The sequence below is a fragment of the Pituophis catenifer genome, unplaced genomic scaffold (assembly GCF_029215685.1).
Source record: "Pituophis catenifer annectens isolate HBS135680 unplaced genomic scaffold, rPitCat1.0.hap2 SCAF_2, whole genome shotgun sequence".
Taxonomy (NCBI): domain Eukaryota; kingdom Metazoa; phylum Chordata; class Lepidosauria; order Squamata; family Colubridae; genus Pituophis; species Pituophis catenifer.
The window spans coordinates 79,125,021-79,139,688 of record NW_027256882.1 but is presented as its reverse complement, the minus strand read 5'-3'; the positions used below and the strand labels follow the sequence as shown (position 1 = coordinate 79,139,688).

Here is a 14,668-nt window from a genome sequence, read left to right as displayed (position 1 = left end):
CGTTTCTTTGATATTAGTATAACTCTTGTCCCACAGCGAGGTGTCCCATGTTGAGTTGGCCATGGCAAGTTCTCCTGTGGAGAGCTGGCCGCAGCAAGTTGGTCATGGCAAGTTGGCTGTGGTGAGTTGGCCATGTTGAGTTGGCTGCAGCGAGCTGGCTGTGGTGAGTTGTCATAGACCCAATAAATTCATCTGAATACATAAAAATATACAAACAATACAATCCAATAAACTAAACTAAAAAGGTCCTATTTAAATGTTCAAAAAAAAAAAGTAATATTATTACCATTACATTTGCTGCTGTTGTTTGTCTATTTCGTAACCAAAAATGACCTGAGGAAGAATGATAAAGCTCAGCATAGAAGACTTTTAAGGCAGAAATTATGCCTCCTGTGAAAAGGCTGAGGTCAGCTATTAAGAGCTCCCTCTAAGGATAAAGGGAGCCTTGTTTTTAGCTAAACTATGAAAAGGAGAAAATACTTCTGATCTAACAAATGAAAAATGCATACAATATAAGTCAGGCCCTAGACCTCAGTTTAAACTTTAAGGGACAACACATAATTGGCATTCCATTGGCACAGCAACATCCAGATACTTTCAACCTAAAATAAACTGGACCAGATGTATAAAACTGCAAAGACATTCTACAATTAAAGAGGGGGTTGGTATGGGTTTTTAATTTTTCACTTGATAAAACATTTGCACAGGGCATAACTACCAACCAAAAGGAAGAATATATCAAAACTTGGGAAAGTTTAAAAGGACCTCAAAGTTTTATTATGGATACTGGAGAGCAAGTTAAATTAACCATAAAATTAGGTTTTTCAGGTAGACCTCATGTTACGAGCATAATGGAGTCTGTCCATTATGATTGTAACCCAGGAGGATGTATCGTTAAGTGAACAAGCCCCCATCCCTGCTCCCCCCAAGACTATTTGTTAATTGAACACACAGGTTGTTAAGTACATATTAGGTACCTCAGGGATGGTGAAGACCATGGGGGGGGGGTGTTAGTGCAAGAATAAGACCGACTGCCACTGGCCACCCAAGGCCTTACTCCAGTCACTGAGATATCTCATGCTGCACTTCCCACCCCTTGGGGTCCCCACAGCTCTTGGGCCTTCTCCGCACCAACCACTATAATCTATAGCTCACTTACCTTTTAAAGACCTCCAGAGCTCAAGATGTCAGGGTAGGAAAGGAGAACAGGATGGGCCATGTGGCAGAAAAGACAAGTGTGTGTAAGGATGTGTGTGCACACACACACACGTTTCCCCTCTTTGCGAAGAGAAGGAGCGTGCATAAGGATGTGCACTCTTTGCAAAGGTGTTTTTGTGAAAAGGAGAGAAGCCTGTAGGAAGAGGAGGTCTTCCATTGCTGCATGCCTTTCCTCCCCCACCATTAGCACTGCTAGTGTAAGACTAACGGAACTAATGGTGGAGGGGAAGGGAAGGCTAGCATTTAGCGATGAAAGGAAATAGCTTCACCAGCACCTGAAAAAAAGATGGCAATTTTTCTGCCATTGTGGCCTAGCCTGTTCTTTCCTACCCTGACATCTTTAGCTCTGGAAATCTTTGAAAGTTAAGTAAACGATTAATAACGGAGTGGGGAGAAGCACATGAAAACTTGTGGACTAGCAAAGCAGGCCCAGTGCCCTTGGGGATCCGGCGGGGCATGATGGGAGGAAATAGGCAGGGGGCATCTCTACAGTCAGTTGTAAGGCCATGGTACTGCAACATATGTAACTTTGGGACCAGGTTGTAAATGCTTTGTGGGGGTGTGATATCATAACTTTGAACTGTTGCTAAGTGAATTTTCATAATTCAAGGAATACATGCATTAGCATAATAAATATTTCCTCTTCAGTCTTGAAAGCTCTGATACTTTTGAAAGATCATTAACATTTTCCAACTTGCCTTTTTGTAGGAGAAGGGGTGGTTCGTAGACTATGCAACAAATGAAAATAAATTGAGGTTTACAGTAATATTCCCTGATCTGGTGCCCTTCAGAAATATCAATAGTTGCTAAGGATTTGGGGCACTGACATCCAATATGTCAGTGGAGCATCAGATCAGGGAAGACTTAAAAGTCCAGAAGTATGTGTGATCACTATTTGGAAAATCCCTGATTATTCTCTTTCCATTAGAAATGAAACATGGAACCTAAATGAGGCTGGCATCTTAGATAATTTGTGTTTTCCTTCAGTGGTCACAACGAAACTGTCAGCTACTCTTATCACATTAAGGTGACAAACTTGCATTAACAGCTAATAAATTAATAAATCAATTATCCTAAATTAATTTAGCTAATATCAAAGGATAAATATTGAACTACATATTTGAGAGTTGCCTGAATATCATAGGATAGCCTGATCCCAAATATGCCCAATACAGTCAAATGTCACTGCCAATTTTAGATTATGCAAAAATATTCCATTCCTTTTCAAAGTCATGCATCTTATGGCCAAATATATATCTTAAAATAGCCGAAATATTGGATGAAGACATGGATCATTTTGTATACCCTTGATTCTCCACCTTTCTACTTCACTGGCTGCCCCCAGGTTTTAGTATTATTAAGAAGGGAAGGAAATTTAGTTCAGATAAAGTTGTATCATTGTAGTTATAGGCATGATTCAGCACACCAAAGTACTGCAGTTCACGTTTGCAGATTGAATCAAGGATAGAGGTTAAAAGTTATACAGGAGCAATAAAAATGAGTCTTCAAAAAAACAACTGCTTTATGACTAAATTGTGGGTTTAAGTGAACATTTTCTAACTTAACTTTTACTCTGTCTCCTTCAAGAAAAAAAATAAACAGACAATGAGAATTCTCACTTCCTGCATTAAATAAGGTAATACATGCAAAGAAGCAAACAGCTTACTCTTCCTATGACTTTTACAAATTGAATTCTGCAGCATTTTTTATAAATTCAATATGAAATATTCAGCTAAGGAGATTATTTATTTATTTATTTATTTATTTATTTATTTATTTATTTATTTATTTATTTATTTGTCGTATTTCTATGCCGCCCACTCTCTGAGGACTCTGGGCGGCTTACACCAAAGACAGTATACTAAATAGCATATTGCCCCCAACAATCTGGGTCCTCATTTTACCCACCTCGGAAGAATGGAAGGCTGAGTCAACCTTGAGCCGGTGAGATTTGATCCGCTGATCTGCTGAACTAGCAGTCAGCTGAAGTAGCTGCAGTACTGCACTCTAACCACTGCGCCACCTCGGCTCATTAGAAAATAAACAATAAATAACTTGTGGGGTCCTTGGTGCGCTCTGAGCTTGCTTCTTTTCTTGCAGACGTTTCATTGCCCAAACAAGATAACATCATAAATAACATAAATAACTCGTCCTATGTAAGATTTCTTATAACAGGGCCAAACAAAAATAATACTCTCCAATTCATCTGTAATTTGCAATGCTCTTAAATCATGCCAGCATAGCTTTTCTCCATTTCCTACAAATGCAACACAATGAACATAAAAATATTAATCATAGCCGAAGTGTATCTGGGTGTTGCCAAGCATAATACTGTTACATATTTTTTGTATGTTTGACCTGATCTCTTAAATTTTTTTACCTCCCTTCCTATGTTTAAAACAACTCTGCCAAAAGCCATAGAAAAAGATACAAATAGTAACACTACAATCACTTCTGCAAGTGCTAGAAAACTTGATTTTTTTTTTGGTAAATATGTATATTAATGAAATATTCATGAAAATGTATTTTATTTATTTATTTATTTATTTTATAATTTGGATTTATATACCGCCCTACTCCCGAAGGACTCAGGGCGGTGAACAACCAAAAGATAAAATACACATAATACAAACTTTAAAAACAATATAAAAACACATTAAATAATTTGGCCCAAACAAATTAAAACACCCCTATTATTTTAAAACAAATTTAAAATTAACAGTTAAAAGGAGGTTAGGCCAGGCCAGCCTATTGAAATAAGAAGGTCTTGAGGGCATGGCAGAAAGTGCGCAGGCTACTGGTGGCAGAAGGCGGTCTCGTAAGTACCCCGGTCCTAAGCCATGGAGCGCTCTAAAGGTGGTAACCAAAACTTTGAAGCGCACCCGGAAGACCACCAGTGCCAGTGCAGCTCGCGCAGAAGAGGTGTTACATGGGAACGCCATGTCGCTCCCATAACCACCCGTGTGGCCGCATTCTGGACCAGTTGGAGCCTCCGGGTGCTCCTCAAGGGGAGCCCCATGTAGAGAGCATTACAGTAGTCCAGGCGGGAAGTGACGAGGGCATGAGTGACCGTGCGTAAGGAGTCCCGATCCAGAAAGGGGCGCAACTGGTGGATCAGGCGAACCTGATAGAAAGTCCTCCCGGCCACAGCCGCAAAATGCTCTTCTAAGGACAGCCGTGAGTCCAGGAGGACACCCAAGTTGCGAGCCCTCTCCATGGGGGCCAGCAACTTGCCTCCAATAGTCAGTGATGGCACCAACTGACTATACCGGGACGTCGGAAACCACAGCCACTCGGTCTTGGATGGGTTTAGCCTGAGTCTGTTTCTCTCCATCCAGATCCAGGCACCAGGCATCGGGACATCACTTCAAGGGCATCATTGGGGTGGTCCGTGGTGGAGATGTACAGCTGAGTATCATCAGCGTACTGATGGTACTTCACCCCAAAACCACGGATGATCTCACCCAGTGGCTTCACATAAATGTTGAACAGAAGGGGTGAGAGGACCGAAAAAAATGAGATAGATGTGGAATTCAATTTCATGGCTTCAAACACAAATAAACTTCAAAATGCCATGTGATTTTAGTTTATCAAATTCCACGTGTGTGTATTAAGTGACACATTCTGCATATCTTTTTAATGCTATTTTTATACTTTTATTGATTTCAAACTCATCAAATTCTACAATAATGCAACTATATGTAAATTTTCCTATATAAAATGAGGTGGCAGTTGAAAGAAACATTAAAGAAATGAAAGCAACAATTTTAAGCAATTAACTGATTGTATATAAAACAGGAAAAGGGAGGGGGGCACTTTTCACTGTCTGTGAGTTTGTCTTTTTTGAAATACTGAAGCTTTTATTAGTCACGCATTCCAAGCCTGCACTCTGCAGGCTTCTGACTAAGGCTTCTGCCATTTATTTGAAGAGAAATACTCGGTCTACATCTTATGACTGAACACAACAATCCCCAAGCTGAGTGGAATGTAAGGAATGCAGAGTGCTTGTCAGGCTGAGGCAGCCAGGAAAGCACATAGTTATCAAGCTGGCTTGGCTGAAGTACTCCAATCACTTCCTCTAGTAAGGAATGAAAGGAATCCTCTCAGCTTCTTCTTCAGGCCAATCGCAGTTCTGTGCCCAGGAAGGAAAATCATCTTTTTCTTTTCCAGAAAACAGTACAAAATTCTGCTGGCATGTGGAGAATGAAAGCATGCAGCAAACTATCTTTATGAAACCAGCTGTTGGTGTACAGCTTGCCCAGCAGCTGTTCTTAAAGTTTCCTGGCCTGTGCCTGTATAGCATGTGCACACAAACACCCACACAATTTTTCTTCCCTCAGACTGGTAAGACTTAACACATACGGGATCACGGGAGCAAATAGAAGTAGTATTTTAAAACACAGCTAAGCATTTTGTAGCAGCAGGAACAAGTAGAACTAATGCTGTGGATGAAAAGGGTGGATAGAATTTATGCTTTATTGAATGATGAAATTAGGAGGCCCCCTGCAAGGTATTTTGAAGTTTTTGGTTTTCAACCTAGCGTGTAAGCCAGAACTAAAAGCAATTGTAAGACTGCATCAGAAAAACACAGCCACTCTTCAGACTAACACTTAAAGTAAAATGCAATGAAAGAACCATAATGTTAGAGCACTGCTACAGTTAACTAAATTCTCATGTCAACATTTTTGTGTCCTCATTCATTATCATCCAACATAATGAAACTGAATGTTTCCGACTTATCTGAGTACAACATAATGTGCAACCTCAATTTTGGAAGGCAACTATATTTCGGGGCTGTGCAACTAAACAAAGTGATTCATTGCTGGATTGTCACTTTTCAAACAACAAAAAAAAGGTAATATTTGACCAAACTTGAGTATATTGCTTTCTAAATAATAACAGCATTGACGGATTTAATGAGAGCAGCAGAAATGAAAAAGATAAACTAGAAACTTACAGATGAGGACTGAATAATCGACTCATTTTAGGTACGTGTTCCTTTTCACAGTCTAGATCATCCTCTCCTTGCTCCATGCTGAACCTCCTTTTGCAAGGACTGATTGGGGGCGGCCCAGTCCTATGGTTGGTCGCAGCAGCAGATATGGGGAGAGACTGCATCCTGGGCTCTCCTCGTAGTGCAGCTTCGCCTAGAGAAAAAGCAAAGATGAATGGATGGAACAAAAACAGGAACATTAAAAGGGCACCCTATAAAGTCATCCCCTTCCTTAAGGTTTGTTTTTTTTTTAATGTTTTATATTTGTCAGTCTTTAAAAAGAATAGTTTTTGCTAATTATTCATTTTTTACAAATCTATACAGGTAGTTCTCGACTTACAACCAGTTATTTAGTGACCATTCAAAGTTACAACAGCACTGAAAAAAATGACTTATGACAATTTATTGTACTTATGACTTACATAATCACGTGATCAAAATTTGGACGCTTGGCCACTGGCAAAATTAAGAGGGTTGCTCTGTCCCAGGGTCATATGATCACCTTTTGCAACCTTCTGACAAGCAAAGTCCTGGGGAAGCCAGATTCATTTAACCATGTTACTAACTTAACTGCAGTGATTTACTTAACAACTATAGCAAGAAAGCTCATAAAAATGGGGCAAAACTCAGTTAACAACTGTCTTGCTTAACAACAGAAATTTTGAGCTCAATTGTGGTTGTAAGCTGAAGACTATCTGTAATTTGCTAACATTCAGTTTCTAAAATACATCTATTGTGGAAAAAGCAGCAGAGATTATAATTATAAATACATTTTACAATTACTATATTCATTTAAAATAGAAACAATCAATTACAGATGGTCCTTGTTTAATGACCACAATTGGTACTTGCAACTGTCGCTAAAACGTTAACAGCATGACCATGACGGACTTACAACTTCACTTCCACTGCAGCCATTAAGTGAGATATCACAGGAACACAATTTCTCTACTGGCTCTTCCTAGACTTTTCTTGTCAGAAGCCAGCTGTGAAATGTGCAGAAAACAATAACATAACCGTGTGATACTGACTGATCATAAATGCCCACTGTTTGCAAAGCTCCTGAATGTCAATCTGCAGCCGTTGTAAGTGCAAGGACTGGTCATACAGTTACTTCTTCAGCACATTGTAACTTAGAATGGTAGTAACTACCTTATTCTATTTTTAGTTTAAAATAGCAGAAAATCGGTTTTCTGATTCTCAGCAGCACATTTTGGCAAAGTGTTAAGAGGGTAGGTTCTAGAAGCCTTTGGGAGACACAAGTTTTAGATTACTCACCCTGATTCAGTGACTAAACAGCAGCATCATAACATCCCCACTTGGCAAGCTATGCCAAGAGGTAATAGACGTGCTTAAGGACATTTTTTACATTCTTAACCAAATGGGATTTTGAACTGTAGGTCGGATTTTCTCAACCTACATTCCTTAGTTCCTTCCTTCCCAATTCACACATAGGTGACTCTGGGAAGCTTACAACATTTATGAGTATCACAACCAGTTCAATTAATATAACCTAATAAGCTAAAACCAAACAAACCATATTCTGGTGCAAAGGACAGTCTATATACTCAGGGGTGAAATGTAAAAATTGTTACTACCGGTTCTGTGGGCGTGGCTTGGTGGGGGGGGGTAATGTGACTGGGTGGGCATGGCCAACTTTTTTTTTAACTTTTCAAAACATTTTTTCTAATGCTTTGAAAAGCCTCTGCCGATCAGGCAACTCAGCTGGGATCATCAGAAACTTTTCAAAGCATGTTTTTTACCACCTCTTCAGCCAAGAGATTGCAGAGAAAAATGCTTTGAAAAGCCTCTCTGATGATCAGGCAACTCAGCTGGGATCCTCAGAGAGGCTTTTTAAAAAATATCTCTCTGACGATCAGGCAACTCAGCTAGGATCGTCAGAGATTTTTCAAAGCATTTTTTTTACCACCTCTTCGGCCAAGATGTTGCAGAAAAAAATGCTTTGAAAAGCCTCTGACGATCCCAGCTGAGCCGCGCGATCATCAGAAACTTTTTTTTTTTACATTTAAAAACATTTTTTCGTCGGAAGAGGTTGTAGAAAAAATGCTTTTAAAAGTAAAAAAAAAAAAAAAAAGCCTCTGATGATCGTGCGGCTCAGCTGTGCGTGGTGGGGGGGGGGTGCAGGGATTTTTGCTACCGGTCCAAACCAGGAGCATTTCACCCCTGCATATACTGCAGCCTCATTTCAAACATGAAATAGTGTCATTTTGCTTCTTTCATTATGTCCCAAATATAATTGAAGCAAACTGGACCAACAGCACATCGCACCCGAGTAAAAGCAATTCCACAATTTCAATGCACAGCTCACATATAAAAAGAGCCCTGTTTAATAAGCTCAACAAACCCAATTTTGTTGTGAAAGAAACCACTCAGGACTAATCTCCACTATGTTTACCAGTAAAAATAAACATTTGCCAATTTAGCAAGCAAGAGATAAACTAGCAAATACACTGTGGCCTATAAACATACCACAAGTAATGGCTTCTATTCAAGACTCTGGCACCAAAACTAAACAGTAACTTTCCACTTTCTACCTACATGTTAAAAGAAAAACGGTGCACTCCATGGCAAACAAGTTTCCCATCTGAACATCCTGCCGTGTTCATACACAAGTTATTATTAACTTTGATATTTCTCTCCCACTTTCCTGTTTTATCCCATCCCAACACTAAAAGTTAATAAATGCTTGGCAGGCAACTACCTGTTACTATAAAGAGGGCAAAATAATTTAGAAAACAATGTAATGTGCTTTCTTAGATTCTACCATTTATATTAAGAGTTGACTATGCTGCAACTCACACATGTGATGTTGTCTGTAACACTGCCAAGTGGTATTTACAAGTCCTAAAAAAAAAAGTTTAAAAACTGTCAAAATCTCACAAAGTATCCTTAAGATATTTAAAACAGTACTCCTGCTGCTGAATGATATAAGAAAAATATATGATAGCATATATATATATCAATGAATGGAAGCTTACTAGATGGCACTGACCAGAGAGTAAGATATGGATGGATAGTTAGAGATAAATATGTAAGATATTTATTTATTTATTCGTATCCTGTCTTTATTATTTTTACAAACTCAAGGCGGCAAACTTATCCAACACATCTTCCTCCTCCTCTTTTCCTCAAACAACAAACCCATGAAGTGGGTTGGGCTGAGAGAGCGTGACTGGAGGCCTGAAGTGACATTAGTTCGGGATATGAATATATGTGCACTTTTGTAAACAGATTTTTGCATCATGTTATTGGCTAAGAAGCCAAATGATCTGTAGTAGACTGTCTGAGGCAATAAAGAAGCTGAATCTTAAAATTAAGGGAATTCTAGGAATCAATCCATACCTCTTAAAGTTGCCAAAAAAAAAAGTCTTAGATGATATATATGCTTTAAAATAAAGAGCCATACCCCAGGTTTCCAAATTTACCTTGTCTGGTTTATGGCACAGAGAGTATTTATCCTCAGAATACTTCTCTTTGTTTCAGCAAGCAACTGGGCAGGGACACAGACTATCTCTCAAATACCTGTGCTTATAACCCTATTAATCAGCTTTCCTCACAAAGATCTGGAATGTTAGACAACATGATGAAATACAAACAAAACACAAGAGATAATGTGACATATTGTTTGTCTATTGTAATATTACATCACTCCAACCGTATGGCTACAAATGCACACAACACAAAGCTTTGCAGTCTAGATTTAATCATTTCTAAGAAGCAGAGTTAAATTTCTCCATCTATTTGACAATACAGTTCTCTTTGCTCAGGATTCTATGAATATATTTACCGGTAACTACTGGTCTGTAAATGCTTGAGGGATCTTTTTCCCTTTCACACATGAAAGTGCATCTACATTTGTATTTTTTTTCCTTAACCCAATCAATACTTTCCTTTCTTGTGCCATAATTTACAGTAACATACTCTAAAAAGGCAGGTGGAAAACCTTTGAATGTTGTCGTAATTGATTTATGTAATTAAAAAAATGCTTTCAGATGAGGTTTTTATTCTGAAAACCACTGTGCCTAACTCATGAAATTTTACTAGTGATGTAGAAGGCTATTATCTTCCATTTATAATGCTCTCAATTTTTTTATGTTCTTACCAGAAAATCAAACTTCATTAAGGACAAAATGTTAAATATGTGTACTCACATAATGTAGCAGCTATCAATGCAGAAGCAAGAGTACTGCATTGTTCTGTACAAAAATTCTAAATAAAAATTATTTCAACAAAACATGTTGGCTGGAATGAAGTGTATCTCCTTGAAGCATTAAACCAGTTGCATTTTCCAGAGGTTTTACAGGCTATGTCAAAGACATTCCCACATTGTCCAATTGTATATCCACATGTACAGAACACTTCCAGGAACTACTGAGGCCATTGTCTTCCGGTGCAGTTGGCTTAATTCTTCCAGGAATGCATTTTCACTCACAACAAAGAATTTTACAAAGCATTCCTTTTTATTTCTGTGTGTAGCAAAGAAAGGAAGTTTATCACATATTATCCCCTCTCTTATCCCAGATAAAATACAAAATTAAATGTATTATGGGCATTGTTATTTATTCATTTGTATATTGTCCTTTCATCCTTCAGACAAGAAAATGCCCAGGCAGGCAAGGAGAACCCTCAAAGATAAGTTCCATTTATTTGAAGCACTTTCCTGCTTCCTGATTAGCTCTCATACCAGAAATTATATAGTTAGGTTTTAAAAATCCTTTAGGAGATAGATCTGAAAGTATAAGGGAAGGGCTTCTCAATTTGCTACATGTATAGTGCATCTATTGTTATCTATTATGAGTTGCAACAACTCAAACTTTCAGACAATTCTACCTGGATGACTGAGAATCTTCACTGACATATTGCCACACGTTTTGGGGAATAAACCCTGAGGTTGGTGTGGGGACAACCCTAAGAATTTTAGGAGTTTGTACTTTCCAATGACTCTCTGCTACTTAGATTCCCCTAAGCAGTGAAACATCTCAAGCAACCAAGAAAATAAGTCAAGTTGCCATGGCTGAACTTTCAGACAATCCTACCTGGATGATTGAGAATCTTCATTAACAGATATATATTGTATTTCTCCAATTCCACATTTTAATGTTTGTTGGGAGATCAGAGAAAAATACTCTCCAAAACTCTAATATTCCCTGCTTAAATAACATAATGAGGTTTTGTGATAGTGAGAACATCACAACACTAATTCTCCTTATTTAAATGGTTAAGACTAGTGAATCAATAAGATATCTGATTCTGTTTTATTTCAAATGCCTATGGGAAGGCCTTCCACCAAATGTACAGTACATGCAGTTGTGCCCATCTACACATGTACTAATGCTTACCAAGGTGGATAAAAATCGATGATTATTTTTTAAAAAAAAAATCAGATTTTTAAAATTTAAATTGGATTTTTTTGATTTTTATCAAATTTATTTTAATAAAATGCTTTTGAAATAAAAATCTAAAGATACTTTTCTATTTAAGATACATTAATCATTTAGTTTATTCAGCATGAAATGAAACTTAGTTATGTAGCATGAGGCTGTATATTCTGAAATATTTACATTTTTGGTAAATTCAATGAATCCAAGCTCTGCAAGCTGAGATAACATGCAGTGCATTATGCATTCACAAAATTTCACAGTAACGATGGGATAAATCATAAAACAAAGTTCAGGAATATTCCTTTATCCCATTGTTTTGCAGATCTATGTACACTACAAACTATATGATCGTTTGAAGAGAAATGCATCTGTACCACCAGGCTCTAAGTGTGAGGAGGAAGGGCGAGCAGTAAAAATGAAAGTGAAACCTTCTAAGCAGTTTATAAATATAATATTAAAGAGCACCTGTCATTTCGAATCCATCGTGACAGCACCTGTTAGCGGGCATCCACTCACCTGCTGCCCGCCACCATACCATTAAAGTGAATGGGACTATCGGTGAGTCAACAACGGGTCGAGTTGATTTAAATCAAGCCTTTTTACTAGTGATTTAAATCATGATTTCAATCGACGTGATTTAAATCAAATCCACCCTGATGCTTACTCTCTTGTAATCTCTTCCTCTCCAATAAACATGGAAACATTAATTTCCTTCTTGCTAATTATTCCAGCACTGGGATAAGCATTCTGAAGGACGCGGGAGTGGGAAAACAGGAAAGCTGAATTAAATCATAAGCACAGTCATAATCACATGATTTTCCACTTGGTAGCCACCAAGTTGTTGGCCCAAATTGTGATTGTTAAAACATTACCTGTATACATTAGAACTAAATCCTAATTGATGTGTTAGTAATAATTTATAACCTTATACTTCTATAAAGCCATTCCATTTTGAGACTAACATTACAGTACATCTTGTGTTAACAAATTCTATTTGTTAAATATCTACTTTGAAATGTGCTACTAGTATTTATCCACCTTAATTTTCAATTGTTCAGATTTACTGAAACTGAATCCTGAAGTATTATCATACTATTTATAGTGGGCAAAACTGTTCATAATATTCCAACAATATGCCCATCCTACTTTTCTCACTTGGCTACTTACTGTGTGAGCAGAATAAACTCAAAATGGAGACACAGACATTATGTTGCCAAATTTTGCTGCAAGCCCCATCTGAAAATTACTGTTTGTTGGATATTTATCCTACGGTTGGGTAGGTAATATATAGAAAAACTATGTTTATGACTTTAAATGATATAAGAAGAATGATTGGCTGTGCTATTATCAGGCAGCCATAAAAGTAGACAGGAAGCCCGGGAGCTCCTGCTCCTGCTATTTGATGATTGATCTCCTGAAGAGGGACTGTGTGTGACTGAAGAGAACTGTAAGCAAACTATGTTTTGTGTTGAGAGTGATTATTCGAAGATGTGTTATCATTGTTTTGAGAAAACCAAGTTTGTTTTTTCACTAAGAGTAAAGAATGTTTATTTTTTCACCGTTCAGAGTCTGTGAGTATCTGTGTGTTTAACCAGCAAGGTATCTCTTTGCTGTCCGGTCTGTTGCCTATTATGCAGAGGGAAGTTTTACCCTCAACACTGTTACAGGAATATACTCCCATGTTTAAGTGAAGTGGTAATTATTAAAGTGTTAGGAACAGGCTACGCTAGTTTTAGATGAGTACAATTTAATAATAATGATAGTTTAATATGACAAAATCAGGAGTTGAAGCTAAACATTATCACTTGCTGATGGATGCAGCTCAAACGTTTATGAAGAGCTTAGCTACCAACTTCAAAACTTGGTAGTGTAAAATATAGAAATTCAGTATTTATTGTAGTCGTCCATTTTTTGCCACGACATAAAATATTAGGACTGAGCAAAGCACTGGAAAGTGTTTACTCATTAGAGCATGCATGGTCTTTGGTAGGGTCTATAAGGCTATCCCAGTTGTCTGTCTGTGTATAGAGAGAGAATTGTTCCACTGGGATAGCCAATAAAGTGTCTGTGCATACATAACAAGTGCTTAGATAGCCTTTCAAACGCTATGTACAGCCCTAGATAAATATTTAAATCCAAGTGTTTGCACAATGTTAGTGAACTTTATTTTCTTACTTAATTCAGTGTTCATTGAGATGGCCATGGCATTCTATTTGACACATGCAATAGAAACAAAGCCAATTGCTTCAGCTGCAACCCTTTCTATGTCCAATTTCAAGTAATTTCAGATGCAAACATAGCACTGTAGATCAATATACAACAAACTACATTTCTTTTGCTTTATGGCATCCAATTTGAAACCACAGGAAAACTAATGTCTTTCATTTACTTTAAATGATTGTCTTTAGATACCAAAAATTTAAATAGGTTGGAGGAAAGAGAAGATTGCAAAAGTTGCGACTGAATGAAATTAGGGATATCCTTAAAAAGAGGAGAGAGATTTAAAGAACAAAAGGCAATGTTTTGCCAACTATTCTTGCTTTTGCCATATGTATGGACATGTCTAAAGCAAAAACTAGTTTGCAACAATAGAATACTATGGTAGGGTCAACTGTATCGATTTAAACTAGATTTATCCATATTTCTTTTTCCTATCATATACCTTGCATTTCTTTGGTAATTTCTTACTCCTTTTCTGCACTTTGAATAACACTGCTTTACTTGAAAGGAGTTAACATTGTGAATGTTTATATTTGAGAAACATAAAATTGTTTTCCAAATATTTGCTACTCCTTCCTTTTTAAGGTTTATGTTTCAAAGAATATTCAGTTTTACATATTTCTTTGTCATGAGTTTCTATAAGAATTAGTTGAAATTTCAACAATTACATAAATTTCAGAACAATTACTGTGTTATCTATCAATGCTTAGAAACTAAGTAAGGGCTTTTAAGCCATGAAAGCAATTTTGAAATGTGTTCATTACAGTGGAAGTACTTCATCCTTATTTGTTTATAAAGATAAAACAATAATCCACATCCTTTATAGTGCTCCAAA

General features: G+C 37.3%; 1 protein-coding gene across 1 annotated transcript in view; it reads right to left on the bottom strand.

Annotated features, from left to right (window-relative positions):
• Nucleotides 1-14,668, bottom strand: part of VGLL4 (vestigial like family member 4) — a 75,374-nt gene that overhangs the window by 36,564 nt on the left and 24,142 nt on the right. Inside the window, exon 2 of the mRNA XM_070937005.1 lies at nt 6,176-6,365. Within this exon, the coding sequence (XP_070793106.1) occupies nt 6,176-6,365 (190 nt within the window). The remainder of the gene's footprint in view (nt 1-6,175; nt 6,366-14,668) is intronic.